This window comes from Acanthochromis polyacanthus, chromosome 11 (assembly GCF_021347895.1).
Source record: "Acanthochromis polyacanthus isolate Apoly-LR-REF ecotype Palm Island chromosome 11, KAUST_Apoly_ChrSc, whole genome shotgun sequence".
Classification (NCBI taxonomy): domain Eukaryota; kingdom Metazoa; phylum Chordata; class Actinopteri; family Pomacentridae; genus Acanthochromis; species Acanthochromis polyacanthus.
The window spans coordinates 15,843,128-15,858,998 of NC_067123.1; the positions used below are offsets into that span (position 1 = coordinate 15,843,128).

Here is a 15,871-nt window from a genome sequence, read left to right on the forward strand (position 1 = left end):
CACTACTTCTGTCTTTTTTAGAAAAACAAAATCTTATTTTTTGTAAATTATTTTACTTTTTACTTATTTAACTTTATCTGTTTTGTATTTGGGGGCTGCACAGTGATGTAGTGGTTAGCACTTTCGCCTTGCAGCAAGAAGATCCCTGGTTCAAATCCCAGCCTGAGCCTGGGATCTTTCTGCATGGAGTTTGCATGTTCTCCCTGTGCATGCGTGGGTTTTCTCTGGGTACTCCGGCTTCCTCCCACAGTCCAAAAATATGCTGAGGTTAATTGATGACTCTAAATTGCCCATAGGTGTGAATGTGAGTGTGCTTGTTTGTCTGTATATGTAGCCCTGCGACAGACTGGCGACCTGTCCAGGGTGTCCCCTGCCTTCGCCTGAGTCAGATGGGATAGGCTCCAACACCCCCCGCGACCCGAGTGAGGATAAAGCGGTGTATAGAGAATGGATGGATGGATGTTTTGTATTTGTGCTCATGCACTTTGGGTGAATAGAATAGAATAGAATCACTTTATTCATCCCCGAAGGGAAATTCAGTTTATTCTATATATTCTTGTTATAAAAAGAAAGTTGTGATGCGAGATGTGTGTTTTGTCTATAATCTTACAGAGACTTTATTCAGTGTTCAGTGCACACTTCTGTTATACACATTTTGACAGATAATCAGTTGTGCTTTTCAACCAGATTCTTAGTCTTAAACATATCACCAACATATGTTTTTTTTTTGTTTCGTTTTGTTTTACTGTCACGCCAAGCTAGATAGATAAACTGCACTACTGCAGCAGATATATTATTGGAGTGTGCTTACATGACGTGTCTACATGCACTACTCACAGTTATTCAACTTTTTAGTGAAATTTATGGAAAATGTAACAAGTTCATACTGTGGTGATATATCATGAAAGTAGGGCATTTAAGTAGAAACATTAAAATAATGATTTCCTCATTGCAGATCTAATCATCGCTAATCTGAAGAGCAAACATCCAATGAAAGAACAGAAAAGAATAGTGTTTATTTGCACTGTGAAACAGAACGCAACTGCTGTTCACTAACAGGCCCACATTACAGAAGACCACAGTTAGCTCCAGTATTCAGAGAGGAGAAACTGAGGCTGTAATAAATTTGTGATTTCTCTCCTACAATTTCCCTATAAACTGGAACGCAGATTAACGAACCTCCAGAATAAACCTTTTCTCGTTTTACAATTGTTTGCAGATACCTGTACGCTGTATTTGATGTTATTTTCGTATTATTTAAACAAAGATTTAAATTTAAACTAAAAAAAAGTCATCTCCGCTCATGACGTTGCGGGATCACGTCACGGACCAGGAAGAGCAGCATTCTGACTGCAGGACGAAAAACATTAGCAGCCTACGCCTGCGTGTTTATTGTAAACAGTCACAGGCAAGTATAAGTTTGTTTTTTACAGTAAACGTTTTACTCTTATTTACACTACGTTGTCGCTAAGATTTACTGGTTATAAACACGGTTAACTGTTTCAAGGCAAACAGTTTATTGTGAATCATCGAACGCCGACAAGTTAGCTAGGATGCTAAAAGCTGAGCAGTATTACAGCTTGTCGTAACATTCTGAAGATAAACTGAAGACAGACTACGCTAGCTGGATTCCTTTGAAGACAAATACATGCTTGTTGTCCATAGTTCATGTTATCAACTATGTTATTGTTTCACAGGCATCACTTGTATTATGTTCCTTTAATTGGGGTTGGCATGTATGTTTTGACATAAGCAAGCTAACTCAGACTAAGTAAGATTAGTTTCCGTTAACTCCCGTCAACAACGCAATTAAATCTCTATTAGCCAGGAAACGTTTACAGACTTCGTGACACATCGCAAAAGTCACAGAATTATGAAAAAAAACTCCACAGTGTTATGATGTCAGTTTCACCAGCTTATTGAGGCTCCTTGTATAAATCGTCCATCATGGGCCCACATTGTCATTAACCCTATCTTACCTTTTTTAATCTTACAGTAAGTAGCTCTTGCTAAGAAACACGTTTGGATAGTATTAATACTAAATTTTCCGTTTCTTTGCTCTGTTCGCAGGTCACCGTCAAAGGCATAAGAACTGGCAAACATGTCATATGGCAAAGCAGAGAGCTACCCTTTTCCGCAGGATTTCAGCTCTCTCATACAAACATGCAGCTCCAACATCCAAAAGATTACACAGAACAGTAAGTGCATTCTTATTGTGCTACAGCGTGGAAAACCATTGACTCAACCAATTATGGTTACTCATTCACTTTATAACTCATAAAGAGACGATAATTGAGACTGTTGTATTAAGCCTTTATTTTACTCTCTTGTTGAAGCAGACACATACATCTACGAATGCCACTGATGTGCAGTTCTTGCTAAACTACTTTCTAGTCTGCTGAGAGGACTGTGCTCCATTTTTTGTGTAATTGATCATAGCTACATATTCCATGAATACATATACAGTTACATGCATGCATACTTGTAGCGCAGACACAAATATTAGGTTGAATGCTGTCTTGGGGAGCTGATGGAATTTACATGGACCCTAGCGGGCACTCACATACACATTGATATGGAAACTATAACACCAATATTTACTTTCTGGGTCTGCAAGTACACAAGGGTCCATTTTTGTCATGTCCCCACAACCTTGAGAGATTGTCGATATCTAAAGATTTTACACAATGGATAGCATAACTTTTTTTAATGTAACAAATAGTTGAAAATGAAACCAGTAGTCTCAGTCCTTTTTTCATTCTGACACCTTCCAAAAAGCAGTGTGTGTTTCCGTGTGAAAATTAGATTTTCACTGTTGTTTACTTACCAACTCTAGCAAATGCATTTTTTCTCTTTAAAGATCTCACCAAAAACTGAGAACAGATTTATGTTCCAGAACCTTGTTGTTCTTCTTATTTCTCTTATGAGATGTCTTAGAATCCTTTAGATTTATCTGTCGTACTTGGATATAAAACTGTGTACAAGAGGTGATTAAAAAAATTCCAGTACTGTTGATGGTACGTAAACTGTTGAATAAAGCTGTATGTTAAGATAAGCTTTTATAGGCACAGGTCAAAGGGTTGTCTGTGTACTGTACACTATCTAATCATGGTTTAAATCCACACGTGAGGGTGTGGTCTATTTCAGTGGTTGGAAATTGTCGTCATTTGAACAGCTCAAACCCTTTTTGAAAGCAAAAAAACTGAACCCTTCTCTAATCAGAACAACAAAAAGGAGATTTTTTTTAAAATGTATTTCTTCTTTTTAAAAAAAGAAGGCATTTGCTGCTGCATATATATGTTTGTTCAAAGTTATTTCAACAAATCTTTTGTAAAGTCATGTCATCAAGGCTTAAAAAATGCTTTGTGTCATTTTCATGGATGGTCCTGTCTTGGACCTGTGCAATGTTGTGGTTTATATGTATGCGTATACTGTATATATGCATATATGCTGTGCTCTCATGACAGCTGCTCAGATCAAGACCATGGTTAACCAACTGGGGACCAGACAGGACACCAGTGAACTCCAGGATCGTCTGTATGTACCAATCTTATCTCTAGTAAACCCCCTATTTTTTCGTCCGCTTGCTAAATACACAGACACCCACTGTTTCTTTTGGCTATTTATCTTAATCTGTCATGGATAGTTGCAGATCATCCCCAGCTGTTGCACTGTCATATCTCTATTAAACTATCCAAACTGAAATGTATGATTGAATAATTATTGAGTCTCTGACATGAGGAAGGGTATCTTCAGAGCCATTTTCATCCATAAGGAAAGCCAAAACAGTTTAGGTTGTCACTTACATTGCGCTTGAACTAGAACACTATACTGCCATATGCTCTAGAAAAGCAAACTTTATTGTGCAGGATAATAAGCAATCTTGGTCTGGAGCCCTGTACAACAACAGCTCACTCATCAGACTTGTTGTCTTGTAATTTGAAACTGTTGGTGTGTCCACAGGCAGCAGATACAACATTATACTAATCAACTGGCAAAAGAGACCAACAAGCACCTGAAAGAGTTGGGCTCAGTCCCTTTACCCCTGTCACCCTCAGAGCAAGTAAGTTTTAGCGGATATTTGTTAATTCATCACTGTTGGCTTAAATTAGGGTCAGTAAAATTTTGAACTTGTAAAGTGATGTTCTTATACAGTTACAATGTTTGTAGTTGTTAATCAGCCTTGGTAAAATATGTGTAGAAAAGATTTATATTTGTAAATAAAAGTATGTCTTTCTGAGATATGTATTATAAAAAGTAAGAAAAAGAAGTGCTTTTGTTAACATCTGTATGCATGTACAATGCAGAGAACTACACGTGCTGTGCTGAAGTTAGGAGTGTAAATTATGATCTGTCTTCAGAAGTCCATACCTGGATGTTGCCCTCATTTACGTATATGTCCTGAAATGCAGGGCATATACATTTTCAAGCCAGACAGCGCAGGCTCTTCCTTGCACAGTTTTACTACAAATGCAAGTACTTTCTGCATGAGGACAAATTTGTACTTCTTGCGAACATTATACTTTATATTTTACAATGGTTGATTTATAATGATAGACTTTGGAATTATTCCTGAAGAATATTTTCAAGCTCACAATCTTATTGACTCCAATTTTTAGCCCATATGTCTCTAGTGTATATAGATGTTTCCAGCCCCTAAAAAGTCTTGAATTTGATTTTTGATCATTAAAAGGTCTCAAATTTAAGATGCTATCCAAACTTATGCACATTGACCCACAGGCTTTGATATCACCCTAATCACACATGCACAAATAAATACATGCGATGGTGGATTGGTCATCAAGAGAACGATGCTACCTCTACACAAATTGTCCACTCCACACTGGTGATCATGCCTGTGGAGTGGGCTGCAAAACCCATTGATGTTCTGTGGGGCTATCAGCTCCCTCATGTCTTGTTGCTTCACAGTCAGCAACTGTATGGTTTGGCTCTGTGACTTCTCCCTCCCGCATAATGTTTGTGTTTTTGTGTCTTTTTCATGTTTGAACTCAGTGGATTGTTGCTTACTTGCCCTAAAATAAGTATAAGTGGCTGTAAAGCAAAGAGAGAGAAGTTAAAATCCATAAACATCTTAATTCGTCAAATAGTTGTGCACCGGTGTACTTCTACAGTGAACAGAGAGAAGTAAAACAACATAGTGGATTCAGGATGTACTGTTTCATAATTAAGTTTGTAAGCGTTTAACAGAAAGTCCTGAGTCCTAGCAAAAGTACAATGTGTCATTAGTTTGACTTCTCTCTACTACAGCTCCTCTAACAGTGTGGTTTAACCAGTATGGTGAATATAAATATATTTTGATGAATTTTTTTTTCTTAAACTGAAATGTGACCATAAAATTAAGTCTTCATGATTGTAACTGGGCTCATATCTCGTGTTTGTCTCTGCTCTGTGGTGTCCAGAGGCAGCAAAAGATACAAAGGGAACGACTGATGAATGATTTCTCAGCAGCCCTCAACAACTTCCAAGCAGTCCAGCGGCGCGCAGCAGAAAAGGAGAAGGAGTCAGTTGCCAGAGCGAGAGCTGGGTCCCGTCTATCTGTAAGTGAGAGTCAGAGGATGGCAGATAAAATAGCACCTTTGCTTGAAACAACAAAATAGGCAAAAACTACTTTAAATCATCCTAAAAAATCTTGACGTTGCAACAAATTAGACAATATTGAAAACTTGCATGAAAATTCAGATTGAAGCCTGTGTAACTCCCCAAAAGCAATGCGAAATCCAAGGTAACAACGCTTGAAACTCTTGTTTGTCTTTAAAATCATTGCAGTGTCACAGATTTTTTTTTGACATTTAGGTCCTTTGATAATGATAATGGGGATATGGTGTTGACCAAGTATGCCTTTGTTGAGTTTCCTTTTTTGGAGTTTGACTACATTATTACTGAGATAACTGAATGAAACTTGTTAATCATAAGTCACGGCTCGATACAGTTTTTTGTTAACTTGACTTAAGAAATAATGTTTCTTTGTTTTTCAGGCTGAAGACAGTTCTCGGGATGAAAAGCTTCTATCTTTCGATAAGTAAGTGATCGTTGTTCTTTCCGGATATACTCTTGCCTTCCTCTTGTTTTTTTGTGCAACATGAAATTGATTTTAATATGCCATGGAAAATTACTGTCAATGAAAAATATTCATTTAAGTTATGATGGGCAAAAGGCCAAATCGTTGTGCAATTTTCTATTTTATTAAATCATGACAAAAATGCATATGTGGAAAAGAAATGTGTACTGTATTTGATTTGATTACTTTGGTTTCATTCAAAATTCCATCTGACAACTTGATTAAAAGAATCGTTTTGACCTCCAGAGAGTCAATTTTACTGTTAAGTAGTTACATTTTTTTTTAAAGTTGTTTAAGAAGTTCTAAATTTCTAAGTTGTACTTTCTTATCACCTGTAAAGTGCAAAGAAAGTGAGAATGAGTATCTAAGTTCAGTGCTCTCTGGAGCAGCATTTTGTATTTGCTCTAACAGAAAAAAAAACTGTATTCAGACTTTCTGTACATGTTTTATTATTGTATAAAGTCAGGATGACTGGGGTCAAATGACCGCTCAAACAGAGGAAGTGGCCATCACAGAGGAGGACCTGGAGCTCATCAAGGAGAGGGAAACAAATATCAGACAGCTTGAGGTAAACCTTTGCTTAATTTTACCAATATTCAAACATAACAGGGCACAGTGTAAGACCACCAGCCCTCCATCATGACTGCTACTACTGGCCATCTATTGTATTACCCTGGGTTTGCATACACATGCCATGGCTGACTCCAGCTTTTTTTCTTGTCTGTTTATGTAAGTCTGACATCATGGATGTAAACCAGATCTTCAAGGACCTGGCAGTCATGATTCACGACCAAGGAGAGATGATTGGTGAGTAGCAGTGGGCTGCTAATGATATGGCTCTATGCATCTGTAAACTCTAGAACACATTACTGCTGAGCAACACTTCAAAACAGCTGGTCCTGTATTTTCTCTTAAAACCAACACACCAGCTGAAGCTGAACCATCAATATGATGTAAATCTTTCCTGCACTGTCTTGTGGGGTGATATTCGATTTACAGAAATTTTACAGGAATGTACATTAGGCTTGGGCGGTATCCAAATTTTGATACCGTCAAACTTCCTTCACATTTTACCGGGGTATACGGTATTACCGTGACTATTACTGTTACTGGCTTGTGCCTTCACGTTCGGAAATTGAATACTCGCAGCAGTGAGTGGGAGGTTGATTCGGAGATGCGTCCTTAGGTTAGAGGTGTTTCCATCTCTCACGATCACCTTTTGATTGCAGAATTTACAAATTGCTTCATCAGTATTTACCGGCTCTCCTTTCTCGTTTGCCTGGAATCCGAAATACTCCCAAACTGCAGAAGTTGTGTTCTTTTTTGACACCAAGTCACTCCGTGCGGGATCTGCTATCTCCCCCCCCCCTCTCTCCTCCGCGCTGTCATGTGACGACGTCACGTTCATAAACTTTATGGAAAGTCTCCAAAAGTAGGCTAATACATAACTGTTTAAGTAAAACTGAAAATTCAACCACACATAAGTGCTACTGGACAGAGAATCAATTTTAGGCATTAAATGACTTTTATTTAATCCTTTTGTTAACCTTTCCTGCTCAGCTCCCGACCATGTTCGGGAGGAAAGTTCTCCAGGGCTGAAGTTACTGTTGCTACTTCGGGGTTAACCCCCTTCACTTCCTCAGCAGTCGTAGAAGGGAAAGACACAGGAGCCCGACCTTATTGAAGAATACTGCAGCCTTTACTGTAAATTAACAGCGGCTGAACCATACAGTCGTGCTAACCCAGCAGCTACACACCTCGTTTCTCTTCCTCCCCAAATCGACTGCCGTCTTCCTCACTCGCGCTGCATTCAGGGTCGCTTGGACATCTCGCTTTCCCCCGCTCACACACACACACACACACACACATATACACACACACACACACACACACACACACACACACACACACACACACACACACACACACACACACACACACACACACACACACATACACACTGCTCTCTCCCTCTCTGATAACGGAGAGACACACTCTCATAACACTTATCTCCTGTATAAGAGCATTGCATTTTTTTCATGACGGTATTGGAACTGATACCGCTGCTATTTTTAAACACCGGCGGTATACGGTATTACCATAATACCACCCAAGCCTAATGTACATTTATATTTAGTCATTTTAGCTAGCAGTTTGTGCCTCCACAACAAGTGCAAATGAGGCTGGAGACATTGTGTTCTCAGGTTTGTCTGTTCTATTCTTCTGAATGCAATATCTCTTAAATGCCTTTAGAGAATTTTATTGTATCGGGCACAAACGTCCACATGGGCTCAAAAATTCCGCTAATTTGCTGCACAAAGGTCAACATCACAGTGTCACAAAACAGGTTTTTTTGCTAATATGCTAATTATGACAATTTGTCACAGATGTCTTGGAAGATAAATGCTGAAGTGATGACATTTACCAGGAAAAAGCTCACAGGGAATCCAAAGGGAACTTCACTTTACTACATTAATTGCTATGAGATGATACATGTTGTGAATTGTAAATAAAGTGAACTTGAACAAATTCAAGGGGTTTACCAAAAATACTGCATTTCCTCTTTAGCAATTCAACATGTTTGATATAGTCCCTTTATTTTCCCTGAGCTCAAAAGTAAAGAGCAAAAATAACATACCGTATTTTCACGACCAAAAGGCGCACTGTACCAAAAGGCGCAGTCTCAGTTATGTGTGCCATTACTGTATTTAAAACACACATAAGGCGCACCTGATTATATGGCGAGGGTTTTATATACAATCCACGCCCACACTTCCCCCTTTAACGTTCTCATGGTGTCCTCTAATACGTCGGCCTTACAACAACAACACACACACAAGCATACAAGTGTGCGTATTTAAAAATAGAGCCGGAGCAAAACTGAGTTTGGTTGTGCTTTATTTAAGTATTGATTACAAAGTACTAACATTTTTTAATCATCAATAGGCGCGGGCATGGTAAAACACAGATAAAACAAGCACACAAGTGTGCATATTTAAAAATAGAGCGGGAGCAAAACTGAGTTTGGTATTCACATTTTTTTTTACCGGTAATCGTCATCAATCAAACCCATGGAAGTCCTCATCCTCTGTTTCTGAATTGAACAGTTGCGCTAAATCTCCATCAAACATGCCAGGCTCACTTTCTTCACTGTCAGAGTCACTTTCCGTGCCGTGCGGCGCCTCGGAAATGATGCCGGCTTTTGCGAAAGCTCGAACAACAGTGCCAGCAGACACGTTAGCCCAAGCATCTACAATCCATTGGCAAATTGTGGCGTAACTCGCCCGGCGCTGCTTTCCACTCTTAGTGAAACTGTGGTCTCCATCGGTCATCCATCGCTCCCACGCCGCTCGCAGCCTTACTTTGAACGGCCGGTTCACACCGATGTCCAGCGGTTGGAGTTCCTTTGTCAGGCCTCCCGGAATGACAGCAAGCTCAGAGTTCATTTGCTTCACTTGTTTTTTCACATCGGCTGTGAGATGGGCACGCATAGAGTCACAGATCGACAGCGATGGTGATGCGTGGAAAAAACCACCTGGTCTACGTCCGCCTTACAACAACAACAACAACACACAGGACGCACTGCACCATAGGGCGCGCCGCACAATTTGAAGAAAATCTAAGACTTTTATGTGCGCCTTATAGTCGTGAAAATACGGTAAATAAGAATTGTTTTTATTAGTTGGATAAAAATCCTTTGCAGACGATTACTGCCTGAAATCTGAAACTCGTGGACATTGCCATATGCTGAATTTGCTTTTTTGAGGGGCTTTTCTAGGTCTTTACTGCAGCCCCTGCAGTTGCTGCTCGTTTGTTGGTCTTTCTGCTCTCAGTTTTGTATTCAGTAAGTGAAAAATGGGTTGAGTTCAGGTGAATCAAGATTCAAGAATCTTTATTGTCATTGTGTTTCCACACAGCGAAATTACTATTGGTGACTGCCAGCCATAGGTAAAAAAAAAAAAAAAAAAAAAAGCACACTATATACAAATGAAATTAAAAAAATAATACAGATATAAATATGTAAACAGACTTAGTGCACATGAACAGTAGGATGAGTGTAAAGTGCAGTCCAGTGCAAGACTCAGTTCTTTATTGCACATAGTGAGTCTGTTGTGTGCGTAGGGGGGGAAATGGACTGGACAGCTCTGGGGTAGAAATTGTTTTTCAATCTAGAGGTCAGAGTTTTTATGCTCCTGTGCCGTTTGCCCGAGGGACGCGGAACAAACAGTCTATTTCCCAGGTGGGTGGGATCGGCAGCGATACGTCGGGCCTTCCTCTGTACCCGGCTCGCGTATACTCTGTCCAAGTCTGGAAGAGGACTTCCCACAATCCCATGTGCTGTGTTCACCACCTGGGATAAGTTGTTTCTGTCCTGAGCTGTGCAGCCCCTGTACCACACTGTTGCACCAAGAATGATTTGGCCATTTAAGAACATTTCATTCTTTGCTTTGAGAAGCCTTTAATTTGCTTTCACTGGATGTTTTTAGTCATTAATCAACATTTTTTAAAAATGTACCTGAATGTAATCCAGCCAACCTGTTTTTTTTGCTTTTGTTAGTTGGAGAAACTATTTAATTGTATATTAATACAATTCTAAAAAGACAGGATGGTTCCGGGTGATGTTTGGTTCAGTTTACAAAACTTTAACTATGATTTTAGCTTATAGACTGGACTCGAATATACAAGAGTGACTTGACGGTAGATGACATATAACGGATAGGCAACTCTGTCAAAGTCTGGCATTGTTTACATCTGTAATTAATTTCAATACTTGCTTTTGACAGAAGGCAAAAATTAGACACACAAACTCAATAGGTCGCTTCATACTGGATCCAAGCTGACCTCATTGTGTGTTTTGGCCTGCAGATAGTATTGAGGCAAATGTGGAGAATGCTGAAGTTCATGTAGAGCGAGGAACAGAACAGCTCCAGAGAGCTGCCTACTATCAGGTGAGTCCGTATCAGTTGGTTTTAGTGGTGTTATTCAGTGCAGTCCTAGCTAATCACCCTCCTTTCTCTGTTTTCTTCATCACAGCAAAAGTCGCGCAAGAAGATGTGTATTCTTGCTATGGTTTGTTCCATCGTAATCATCATACTTGCCATCATTATCTGGCTCTCTTCAAAGTGAGTCAGTTTCATACCACCAGTGTTTTAGTACTCTGTTTTACACTGCCCCATCCCGCCTGCAAGTACCCGCTTGGAATCACAAGAAGTGTAAGAAGAGGCTGATCCTTGCAGCAAGATCAGTGGAGTAGATACAGAAGACTGGTCAATGTGGAAAACATGCTGAAGTTTGTTGTATGTCAAAATAATAAGTTAAAAAACATCTTATTTATAATGTGATTAAGGAGAATCAAAGGAGAACTGATGTGGTCCAAGAGAGCAATTTAAGATCTGAGACTCCTTAATTTGCTTCACTCATTCATTTCTTGTATTATTTAATGCACTAACACTAGTTGTCACTGTATCAAATGTAAAAACTTTTTTGAGAATGATTAAAAATACACAAGACTTGTTTAGGTAATCTGTAATTTTTAGGGATTATAAATTGTTTTTGTTTTTTTGTTCTCTGTTGTGGCACCTTTTGATGTAGACTGTATGGCCTAATGTAACAGTAGTTGAGTGGGAATGGCAGCCACAACTGTACTACACCTTGTTGAAGAGACTAAAGGAAAGACAATGTGAACTTAAGCTTTCAGCTCTCGTCACCTTCCCAGCTTTGTCATCATCATTATAATGGAGTTGAGGTAATAAAGTATTAAAGTCTAAATTCTATGTTTTTCTTTGTATATTTATCTGTATAATATTCATAACAATGATTTGTCTTCTATAGTGCTGTGCAGAACTATTTGCCCCACTACAAAATACTTCTGTTTTTGCGTATTTCTCACACTTAAATGTTTCAAATCATCGGAAAATTTTAATGTAAGACAAAAATAACCCAAGAAAACCAAAATTTTAAATGATTTCATTTATTGAAGGAAAAATGCTGTCCAGCCCACCTAGCTCTATATGAAAAAGTAGTTGCCCCTTTAGCTACCAATCTACCAAATAGCTAAATTCATGTGGCAACTAAGTTGTCTCTCCAGCCACATCCTCATATAATTACTGCCAGGTTTGTTCAATCTAAACATCACTAAATAGAACCTGTCTGCCATTGTGAAGCAGACTAAAGGGTTTCAAAAGCAGCACATGACGCCATGTTCTAAAGAAATTCATGAACAGATGTGAAACAAAGTTTAACATTTATCAATTTGGAAAGACTTACAAAGCCATTGCTAAGGTCGTGGGACTCCTGTAAACCGCAGAAACATTATCCACAACTGGAGCAACCCTGTCTCACAAGGGTTTGAATTTCGTTGTGAGCAACACGTAAAATATGAGAAATCGTGTTGGTGCACACGTAACCATAGATTGATTTACGTGACAGTTTCACGAATCCTTGTGAGACCGGGTTGACTGGAGAAAGATGGGACAGTGGTGAACCTTCCCAGGGGTGGTGGTTGGCCTACCAACATTTCTTGAAGAGCGTGTCGATATTTCATCCAGGAGGTCACAAAAGAAACCAGATGAACTTCAAAAGTACTGCAGACCTCTTTTGCCTAAGTTAAGGTCCATCTGCATGATTCCACATGAAGGAAGACACTGGGAGAAAATGGAAGCCATTCAGAGTTGCCAGGTGCAAACCACTCCTGACCAAGAAGAACATAAAGGCTTGTCTGGTATTTGTAAAATAATATGTGGATGAGCCCCAAGACTTTTGGAATAACATCCTTTGGACTGATCAGTCAAAGGCTGAACTTTTTGTCGAAGCCATGGGTCATTGCATTTGTCGTAAAGCTAATACTGCATTCCACAAGAAGAACATCATACCAACAGTGAAATATGGTGGTGGTCTTGCGATAGTTTGGAGCTGCTTTGCTTCCACAAGACCTGCATGACTTGTCATAACTGATGGAGTCATGAATTCTGCTCTCTATCAAAAAATCCTTCTGGAGAATACCCATCAGGGCATGACCTAAAGCTCAACACTAGTGGTTTATGCAGCATGAGAATGATCCAATGAATACAAGCAAGTCCACCTCTGAGTGGCTCAAAAAGAACAAAATTAAGGTTTTGGAGTGGTCAAGTAAAAGACCAGACTTGAATCTAGTTGAGATGCTGTGGTAAGACCTTAAAAGGGCAGTTTATGCTCAAAAACCATCTAATGTGACTGAATTAAAAAATTAACTGGTTGCTGTCTTGAAGTGTCTCATGTCTTCCACTCCCTTGGAGCAACTTGGGAACTAAATGGCCAAATTCTTGAGCATCATGGTGCTTGTGTTTTCTGTTGGTGGACTTCAAGAGTTATAACAGTTAGTCATCTAATCATTTGCTTAATTGCCATTCTAACTGTATTTCCAGTATATTTTGTCCCATCTTAAGGTAGAGCAGATAAACAAACTCATAGTCGTATGTTTGATCAATTTTGGGTACTAGGTTTGCATATGATAGCAGCATACTTTTTTCAAATTTATTTATTTATTTAACCTTTAGTTTACCAGGTAAGTTAGTTGAGAACTGGTTCTTATTTTCGATAACGACCTGGTCAAGAGGCAGCATATAGTCATTTCCATGATTACGTATTTGCTAGTCAAGCTTTTCCAACCCATTGTGTAGACCATAATGGTCTGGGTGCACCACACTATCATTCTGCTATATGGATAAACATGCTCTGGTTTTAATTTTTTAAACCAATCATTGTCATTGTGTATGGGGCTAAGCGGAGGACACAGCTTTTGCTCATTCAATAAAGTGGTGCCTCTAATTGTTATGGATGGACATTTGCATGCAAGCAGATTAGCACTGTGATTAAAATGAATAATCCATCAGAAAATTATGCCTTATGCACACGACTTACATCTGGTATGTCAGACAGCATATTCACGATTGGTTTTTGTCATACAAAGAGCAATTTAAATTCAAATTTTATTTATATAGTGGCAGTTACAGTTCATATTGTCTCAAGACGCTTTATAGAACTCATATGCATGAACCCCCAGAGCAAGTATACAAGTGTATCCTGTAATTATGCCTTCAATTAATGGGAGGTCGAGTAGTCCACAGGTCCAGCACCAGTCAGGTAGGTCATATAGTGTCTAAGAAAAGTATTCACCTTTTTTGAAGTTTTCCCATTTTGAAGCTTGTCATTGCTGAATCTTGTTCAGTTTCATTTGAATTTCACAGATTTCACCAAACTATTCGTGCAACTCAAGAAATTAGAATATTCTGAAAAAGTTTCATGTTTTCAATCAGATATTTAGGAAAGTGAACATTAATTGTATTCTAGATTCAGTACATGCAATGTGAAATATTTCAAGCCTTTCTGTCTTTTAATTTTATTATTTAAGGCTATTAGGTCATGAAAGTCAAAAATTCAGTGTCTCAAAATATTAGAACATCATCATTTCAAGTTTCAGTAAAATGCAATTTAACCAATATAAGTAGTCTTTCTTGGTCTAATTCAGTTCACTCACCACAGTTACCGGGAAGACTGCTGACTTCAACATTGTTCAGGCCACAGAAGGTCATTGCTGTTGGTAGAGCGCTGTATCAAAGCACATTAAGTTTAGTTGACTGTAGGGCAAAGTGTGGTCGGAAAACATGCATAATCAACAAGGATGACCACAGCCTTGAAGGGATTATTAAGAAAAGCTGAGACCTTTGGAGAGCTTTACAAAGAGTGGACTGTGGCAGTGCATCAAGAGTCACCAAGCACATCGTCAGGAAAGGAGCTACAACTGTCACATTCCTAGTGTCAAAACACTCCTGAACCAAGACACATCAGAAGCGTATTACCCAGGCTAAGCAGAAGAACAGCTGGACTGCTGTTCAGCAGTATGTGATCTTCTTCTCCAATATTTAATGCGTTTAATTTGGAAGTCAAGGTCCTCGAGTCAGAAGGAGGTTCAGAATCCAAGGTGTTTGAAGTGTCGTGTAAAGTTTCTGCAGATGATTTGAGGTGATATGTCATCCACTGATGTTGGTCTACTGTGTTTTATCAAGTATAGGTATAGCCAACAAGTTTTATTCAATTCACTTTTATTTATATAGCGCCAAATACAGTTCAGATTGTCTCAAGACGCTTTACAGAATTTGTATGCCTGAACCCCCAGAGCAAGCCCTAAGGCAACAGTAAAGAAAAAATGACTCCTCAAAAAACAGTGCAGGTATCACTCAGTTTGTTTTGTGCGTTTGTGACATTTTGGTGCAGTTTGCAGAGTGCTCACTACAGACAGGTGGAAGGAGGGGCATACACAGGTGGAGGGAATATTCAAATGCACTCTAAGCACAAAAAAAATGACAAAGGCTACATCTTTACAGGAGTGCAGTTTATCATAAACTGTTAGGAAACTATCACCACATGAATGTACTAAGGTGAACAGGATATTTGAGACCACAATGGCATCCACTCAGCCGAATGAAAATTGCCTGCTGCATCAAGACAGGTCTATCTCCAGTCCTGAAGACTAAAGAACACATGTACCTTGCAACTTGGCACACCCACTTTAATCCATCATGTATCCACTTAGCATACACATAACCTAAACCTAACCCTAAACACATCTCAAACGCGCTTTACCTTAAAATTTATGAACTAAAACTTCATAATGCAAAGAGTAAAAAAAAAACAACCTTGCCTGCAGTTGGAGGGCGATGTGTCACAGCAAGTGGCGGTCAGATTCACCACTGAAAAGGATGAAGAAGAACAGGATGTGGGGGAAAAGATTATGCACTGCCAGCAGCATCAATA

At 39.1% G+C, this 15,871-nt stretch overlaps 1 protein-coding gene across 1 annotated transcript; it reads left to right on the forward strand.

Moving 5' to 3' along the window:
- The first annotated feature begins 1,288 nt into the window (after positions 1-1,288).
- On the forward strand, positions 1,289-11,848 carry stx12 (syntaxin 12). Its single transcript, XM_022214879.2, has 10 exons — positions 1,289-1,408; positions 2,071-2,198; positions 3,468-3,537; positions 3,964-4,063; positions 5,421-5,558; positions 5,997-6,040; positions 6,542-6,647; positions 6,814-6,886; positions 10,946-11,028; positions 11,114-11,848. Exons 2-10 carry the CDS (start codon positions 2,102-2,104, stop codon positions 11,204-11,206), a joined length of 804 nt encoding a protein of 267 aa, XP_022070571.1. The 5' UTR covers positions 1,289-1,408; positions 2,071-2,101; the 3' UTR covers positions 11,207-11,848.
- Positions 11,849-15,871: the final 4,023 nt, after the last annotated feature.